This window comes from Propithecus coquereli, unplaced genomic scaffold, assembly GCF_000956105.1.
Source record: "Propithecus coquereli isolate 6110/MARCELLA unplaced genomic scaffold, Pcoq_1.0 Scaffold46, whole genome shotgun sequence".
Classification (NCBI taxonomy): domain Eukaryota; kingdom Metazoa; phylum Chordata; class Mammalia; order Primates; family Indriidae; genus Propithecus; species Propithecus coquereli.
Window position 1 is genome coordinate 1,175,876 of NW_012150396.1, and position 8,346 is coordinate 1,184,221.

Here is an 8,346-nt window from a genome sequence, read left to right on the forward strand (position 1 = left end):
GATCAGGAAACGGCTTTTTTCTCACTTCGCCGCCTTGGGAGTGTTGGGGAGCTTGGACCAGGAGGAACAGAGAGCCCTGGAAAGTGGAGACGGGGATGGGCAGCCAGCCCACGATGGCAGTGTGTCACCTGCCCGGACCGGAGTCACACGCGACGGCTCGGCTGCGCGGCGCTTTCCCGGCCTGGGGCCCCCCGGCCCGACTGCCGATCCTCCCCAGGCCCCGTGCGCGCCGGGACGGTCCGGGGCGCTCTGGCTGCCAATAGCCCCTGCCCCGTGTGACTCTCAATTCCTTACTTGATTTTTTCCTCCGGAGAACTTCTGGGTGGAGATAACTTTTTGTGTGAAAGTTGCCCTAGGAAGTGAGGAGGAGGAGAAAGCAAATTTGTTGGAAAAGAGCGACTCCTTGTTTTTCCGTTTCCCATCCGTTAAGCCATCACTTCTAGAAGATTAAAGTTGTCGGACATGGTGACAGCTGAGAGGGGAGGAAGAGTTCTTTCCAGGTGCAGACCCTCCACGGTCTGTTGGGTCTCTGCCTCCCGCGTGCATGTGTGCGCGGGGTGCGCGGCTCCCCGCGTGGAGTGTCAGCTGGGACCCGAGTGAATGGCCCCCAGGGGCTGCGCGGAGCCGCTGCCTCCGCCGTCTTCGCAGGCCTGCGTCCTGCCTGCGAAGGTGCTAGCTATGGGGGCGCTGGCAGGTTTCTGGATCCTCAGCCTCCTCACCTACGGTTACCTGTCCTGGGGCCAGGGCTTGGAGGAGGAGGAGCAAGGGGCCTTCCTGGGTCAAACTGGAGAAAAACTAGAGCCCAGCACAACTGCCACCTCCCAGCCCCATCTAATTTTCATCCTAGCGGATGACCAGGGATTTAGAGATGTGGGTTACCATGGATCTGAGATAAAAACGCCCACTCTTGACAAGCTTGCTGCCGAAGGAGTTAAATTGGAGAACTACTATGTCCAGCCGATTTGCACACCTTCCAGGAGTCAATTTATTACTGGAAAGTAAGTGTTCCTGCTTCTAACATTTATTCCTTGGAGAAATCTTAAGCATTTAATTAAGATCCAGCCCCTAATTTAAGAGAATAACAGAAAGTATGGGGAGCAACTGAATGAATGAATGAATGAATGATGTATGGTACTGGGTTATGGTGATTATTAAAATGATGCCCTATTAATGATCTCAACAATGTAGTCACTCACTGGTCTAGTCTGGTTTTCCTTACTCTCAGAGCCAGCTGTGAGTTTTAAAATGAGACCAGAACTTGTGAACTACTCACTCACCAACCAGAGATCTCCGGAAGTGGTCTCCTATTCCAAATCTATTCTGACTTTTGAGCATGCTCGGATTTGGCTTCAGGTGTCACAATAGAATTCACACTCACTATCACTGCTAAGAAAGACCAAAATTGTCTGTGACTATTGGTTTGTCCTTAAATCTAGAATTTAATTATCAAAGCCGTGGATCACGGCAGAGAGAAAAGGGGGCCAAGGAAATGAATGGAAGGTAATGTGAAATATGACCAGTGTACACATGACTCTGCTTGGTCTTTGATAGGTAATTTTCTCTTGTGAGATTACTAATGAAGGCCATATTTAATTACCAAGGTAGTGTTCATGATGCAAGGAAATTCAATGGCAAACACTCAACAGGAGTCAGACTTCATCTGAAGTTTTCTGCTACTTTTTACATGTCTGGAAATTTTCTGATTAATGAAAATCAGATTGTTTGGATGCTTAAGTAAAGTGGTTTCAATATTGTTGGTGCTTTTCTAGATAGCTAAATCTTCTACTTAAGGTGTTCAAGCATTTTCATACTTTTACTCCATCCTATCAGAATATAGACTGTTTGGACGTTTGACTTGGATGTCCAGATTTAGCCTGTGGGATGGACGTCAACTCGGAGGGCCAGGCATTAAGTGGGACAGAGATAGAAGAGAAGCCCTAGTAGTTTCAGTCTATGTGTCTTGTGATTTCAGTAGCAGGGCTGGGAACCCTCGCTTCAGTGAAGTTGTTCTTGGAGTCAGATCCTGTAAGAGTCGCCAGTATCCACTGGAAAAATAAAGACTATTTTGTAGGAATCTCTGTCTTGCAGAGACTTTTGCTTACAGCATGATTTCCACTGCTTAGCAAACTGTCAGAACTTAGCATCACTGCCAGAAAAGAAAAAAAAAAAAGAAAATCCCATCCTTCCTTCTCTTGAGAGAGAGAAAAAGAAGTCTCACTGTACTCAGAGCCATTTGAAAGGTTAATTGTGGCATCAGAAAGTCAAGAACATTTGATTTTTATAAAGGAAAAGAGTGTTGGCTGGAAAATACCATGCCTGTCTGGCAGCATGGAGGTCAAGTTCTTCATGTTTAATCCCAATCACCCCTATATTTGGCGGGCTGACTGATACTCAATATTAAATATTGAATGCGTGATAAAGCATCACTGGACCTCTTCAACTAACTTATACAATTTAGATTTACACAGATAGCCAACGGTAGTTGAAAATACGTAACTGAATTCTATGAATTTATTTTTCACAATAAAGCGTATGTTCAAGGCTTTTCACATAAAAAAAAAACTGTTCTTAAACATTATCTTGCACTGATAAAATATCTAGGTTTTATCTTTGAACCTTTATGTTTATTTAATGGGATGAAACAGAAACTAAGCTAGAAATAATTCTTAATTTTTCTCTTTGGTCAAAGGTTGACTCCTCTCTACTTTCAATGCAATCAAACATCTAATGAGAAGATTTCTTTTCCTTTTGAAATTTCTATTCAGTGCAACAAGTTGTAAAACTGTTTTATACATGAGGAGTTCAAATAGCTACTATGATTTGACTTAAATTTCTATTTGAATTAAACAGGTGACGATGTTTTCACTTGCAATTTTCCTTTTAGACAAATTGCTGGAACTTTCCTTTAAATGAACACAGAAGTAAGAGAGAAAGTGGTTATGGAAGCCCAGTTCTGGGCTCAATATTAATTATGTAGAGCCCAGAGAATATGGTCATTTGTCCTCTCCACAAACATGTCTATGCTTTCTGGATCCTCTAAATTGAAAAAGAAAGCAATAAAAAACTAAACGCACTGAATTATTTTAAGGGAAAAATAGGTTATGTAAAACCTTAGAGGATTCAAATATTCATATCTTCACATGATGAAGAAAGAGTCAACTCAGAATGATTGAAGCTGAAGTTACTTTTGATAATATTAACAAAAAAACCCTCCCCTTATATTTTTCTGGAGTCAAAATGTAAAAACCTATTTCCTCCTACTACACAAATCTATGACAAATTCCAGATTCCTTTAATAATTTACACGACACCAGTCTGGCAATATTGAGTATCAGCCAGCCTGTCAGTAAGCATTCATTGTGTGCAGACTCCTGTGTTGGAGCTGTGAGGAACAAATAAGAAGTAGCCCTAATTTCTGGTTAGTCATTCTGATATTTGAGTGTGCAAAAAGAAGCACCCAAAAATGCTAGCTAAAAAGCAGATTCCTGGGCCCAATGAGTGACTCAGCTTCAGTAGGTCTGCGGTTGAGCCCAGAAATCAATAGTGATTTAATGAGCATATCAAGTTATTCTGATGATAGCACTATTAGTAATAAATTAAGAGTGTTAGTATTCGTCTGCTGAGCAGTCACTGTGTTCGAGAATAACGGATTTTACATGCATAGCCTCGTTTAATCCTTTCAACAACTCTATGAGGTAGTTGCTATTGTTATCCTCATTTTTTATGGATGTGGCAACAGAGTCCAAGAGGGTAGTGATGCAGGGGTTCTTACACTGGGCTCTGAGATACAGCACTTCTCAGTGTCCAGAATCAGCTGGATGAGATAAAAGGTTAACTGGGAAGGTGGCTGCCTGCATTTGATTTATTTAAAAGTAATTTTCTCACTTTTTCCCTTTTACAGTTTTGTAAATAAAGACATGGAGAAATGACATCATTTTTTTTCTTAAAAGAGACCATGATGAAGGCTTCAGAAAGAGAATTATAAGTTTTGCCAAATTTAGACATGCGTTTTATGTAGACTTTAGAGCAGAGTAGGAAAGATTGGCAATCTCAACTGAATTCATATCTTTGACACAAATAATTTTGTTTTTACTATTTTGTTATTTATTTATCCCACTTGAAATGCTATGATGATCACTATTAACAAATGCAAAGGTAAATAAATAGTGTGTGTTTATAATAAGGCATTTAATAAATTCATTTTGCTTAAAACAACCTCCTACCCAACTGCTGCCACTCACCAGGGGTTATCACTTTCCCGATTTCTGACACTTTAAATTAATTTTGCCTGTTTTCGAACTTTATACAAATGAATTACAGAAAAGATACTCTTTTATGTCTGGCTCTTCTTTCTTTTAACATTGTATTTGTAACATTTTCCATGTCATTGCCTGTAGTTAGAATTCATTCATTCTCATTACTGAATAGTTTTCCTTTGTATAAATATACTACAATTTATTAATATTTACCCACTCTACTGTTGATGGACATTTGAGTTGTTTCCAGCATTAGGCTATTATGACTAGTGCTGCCATAAAAATACTTGTATATGTTTTATGGTGAACATATATATATATGCATTTCTCTTGGTTATCTATCAAGGAGAAATTGCTAGGTTATAGGGATGTGTATGTTCAGTTTTTGTAGACACTGCCCAATAATTTCCCAAAGTGCTTCTACCACTTTACACTCTCACTTGAAATTCTATGGAAAATCCCATTTGCTTTACATCTTTGCCAACATTTGGTATTGTCCTTTTTCACTTTTAGCCATTCTGGCTTTTATGCACTGGCATACCATTGTGGTTTAAATGTGCACTTCTCTGTTGACTGATGAAGTTGAGCATCTTTTTTTATATTTTTATGAATCATTTGGATATCCCCTTTTAAATAGTATTTATTCAAGTCTTTTGCCTATTTTATCTTTAGGTGATTGCTTTTTCCTTATTGATTTGTGGTAGTTATTTATATATTCTATTCTTTTGTCAGATATTTGTATTGCAAATATCCTCTTCCACTCTGTGCCTTGCTTTTTCACTCTTTTAATAAGTGTTTTTGGTGAAGAGAAGGTTTTAATTTTATTGTAATCCACTTTATAATCTTTTTCTTTTTATGTCCTATTTAAGATATTCTTGCCTACCCCAAGATCATGACAATGGTCTTTTTTCCCCTAAAATGTTGTTTCATTTTTATATTTAAATCCATAATTCATCTGAAATTAATTTTAGTCTGGTATAAGTGAGAGTTCAGGATTTTTTTTTTCCAACGTCTGTATCCATTTGTCTCACACTGTTTATTTTAAAAAACATACTTTTTCCATTGTACTGCAGGGGAATTGTACTTTTCATAAGTCAGAGGAATGCACGTTTGATCTGTTTGTGGACTCTATTGCATTCCGTTGTTCTCTTTGTGCCAATATTGCACCCTCTTAACTATTATAGCTTTATAATAAATATTGATATCTAGAATGTCAGTCCTTCTTTCTGTTCTTCAAAATTGTTTTGGGTATTTTTTCCCAATTCATTCACTTTAATAGGAAAAAAAAGAGTGTGGAGGTATAGACACTTAAAACAAATAGATTGGAAGATATGGTTTTGGGAATATAAGGTAGTTCTCTTCTGAATTATTCTACTTTCTAAGTAAAATAATGAAATAATTAGCTGAGAATGAAGATCTGGATGTTTAAAGAGAAAAATAGATACAAAATATTCTCCCAGCAAAGGGAGAAAGGAAATTGGATAGGAAAATGCAGTAAGAATATGCAGCAGTAATGAGAGCCCACTTGAGATTTGTGGTCATAAATTTTAACAGAGACTAATCATTGTTTGTTTGTTTTTCTCCTGCCATGCTTAGGCAGAAGCACAGTGGAAGAGGTGGATTTAACTAGATTTGGGGATTTGTCAAATGAATAGAGTGGTGGATGATGGACTCTGAACTTGGCAAGGGAAAGGGGAAGACTGTGGGGAGGTGTGGATTGGGTGGGATTGAAGTGAGAACACTACAGTAAACTTGGAAAGCTGAAAAGATAGATAATAGTGGTTGATGAAAGAGGAAATCTATGCGTAGGATCAACATTTTGTAAGTAATGCAGTTTTTGAAAATGATAGGAGAATGAGTGCTAAGGTAAGATGGAGGAAAACATCTTTGGAAGTGAGAAAGGAACTGGGTGTTGGATGGATCATTCCTGTAGATAGCCATTGAGAAATCATTAAGAATAAGAGAAATGGTAGTAAAGAGGAGAGTGAGGTAGTGCTGGGGTCTTTATGAATGATGGGACAGGAGAAGGGCTTGGAATTGCTTAAAGGACTCTAATAGGAAAGATAGTGAGTCTGTAGTCTGTTGCCTTGCTTTTCAAAGGATTTGAGCTTTTAAAGGGAGACAGGAGCCAAAATTGTCTAGAAGTTTCAGTGAATAACAAAGAGGGGACCCATCCCTGCTCCACATTCTGTGATAGTGGGGGTATGGGTAGAAGACCAGCCCCAAATGAACAGTATGGCAGGGACAGCCTGCAATCAGAGCAAAAATGTAGAGGGAATGTCCAGGAAAGAAATGAGATCAGAGGGGATTTTGCTAAATTACAGACTTTCAATAACAGAGGGCTTATTGAAAAGGGTTTAGGGAGTTGGGATGGGGGAGGTATTGCATCAGAGTAGAGGATATACATAGACATACAGAGATTAGAATTTGAGCGAAAGCAGATATGTTGGGAAGATCAGAGTTATGGTGAAGACTTAAATAGGGCTGAAGGGCATGGGGTGATTTTTTTTTCAAGATAAGCTTTTAGGGAGTGGTAAGTGTTTGGTTTTAATTATAACCTCTTTCTGGAGATTGATTGAGCTAAATTCTGCAGCCACATAATACAGACATACAGTCAGGCACTCGTGTGGGGGCTCAGAGAGGTAGGATCCTCTGTGGACTGCCGTGGGTTGTTGAGGCAGGGGAACAGGTCTTCTAGGAGTTCACAGAATATTGCTTTTAGATATTAAATTCTCAATTCACTATTGTCCTAGTGTTGGAAACCCTGAAAAAGTAACAGAATTCTTTCAGCCACTCTCATAGGAGAATGAGTCAAGGAAGCTTAGGGGAACAGCAGTGGGAGGCATGTGTGTCCACACAGTCATTTCCCCTCTGCTTATTGTAAATGTCAAAGTCATGCACGCTTCCTCTTCCATCCACTTTGTTTATTCAAGACCTGGTTTTAAGTAGCGTTTTACACCCAGAGAGTACTCGATAAATATCAGTCACTAAGAGTTCACTCATTATCTTCATAAATATTTAGTTAATACTTAAACATTTAGAAAAATTTAAATGTTTATAGTTAAAAATTCAGGAGAAATAGGAGTTTCTTTCAAGCCTAACTTTGACACTGGAAAAGGACTATGACAAGCGGAGAGGGTGGCTTTCCAACCTCATGTATCCATTTCAAGAAGACTGGCTCAATAGTCAAGTCCATGCAACAAGTAGCTGCCTATTCCTATGTGACCATATGGGTTTTCTGATCATAGAATCATGGCCAAGCAAGTTATTGGCACATGCGTATGATCAAAGTCCCTAATTTTAAATGAATCTTTAAACACACACACACACTTTGAAGTGAATCCCTATTCAGGTAATTCTGCTGGGTTTCCTGAATAGCTGTTCTGAAAGGTAGAAATTTATCCAGGTGCAGAGAGCTGAGAACACTTTGTGTCATCCGAATGACCTCTTCCAAAGATCAAAGATGGGAAGGCCAAAAGCCTTGGAGCCCCAGCTTTTAATATGAGCTCAGTATGAAAGCCTCTTTTATTTCAAAGTTTGGTTTCATCCAGTTTTTTTCCTATAGCAATGTTCTAGAATTAATTTTGATTTAATCTACAGAAGTATTTTATTTGCTATAATTAGGGTTTGCTGCAGTGTTCTTTTACCATTCTAGATAGTAAATATTCCCAGCAGTGTTACTTCATTGAGTCATTTCTCTTGTGTGCTCTGTTGCAAAAACTAAAAAAGACTTTCTGCCTCTAATCTTTTGCTCCCTCTCTCTTCTGATTCACCCAGCACATTTGCTCCACTAAAACATGACTCTCATTACATCACCACCCTCAGCAAACACCCTCCCTGGCTCCCCACTGACTGCTAAAGAATAGGAAAAGAAGTTAATTTTTACTGAGGCCTTTCTGGTGCCAGTTCCTTTTCAGACATCCTGTCATTTGATCTTCACATTCACTCTGAAGGTAAAATATTTTTATTAGTTTGAGAAATATGTATAAAATATTTAACACATGTCCTCACTTTGTGGATGGTCTGTGACAGTTTCAGAGAAATTACATAAGTTGGTCGTGGTCACACATCTTCTTAAGTGGCGGAGCAT

The 8,346-nt window shown here is 39.0% G+C and overlaps 1 protein-coding gene across 1 annotated transcript in view; it reads left to right on the top strand.

The window, feature by feature from the left end:
* The first annotated feature begins 348 nt into the window (after positions 1 to 348).
* ARSJ (arylsulfatase family, member J) overlaps positions 349 to 8,346 on the top strand; it is a 67,805-nt gene continuing 59,807 nt past the window's right edge. Inside the window, exon 1 of the mRNA XM_012655111.1 lies at positions 349 to 998. Within this exon, the coding sequence (XP_012510565.1) occupies positions 601 to 998 (398 nt within the window). The 5' untranslated portion in view covers positions 349 to 600. The remainder of the gene's footprint in view (positions 999 to 8,346) is intronic.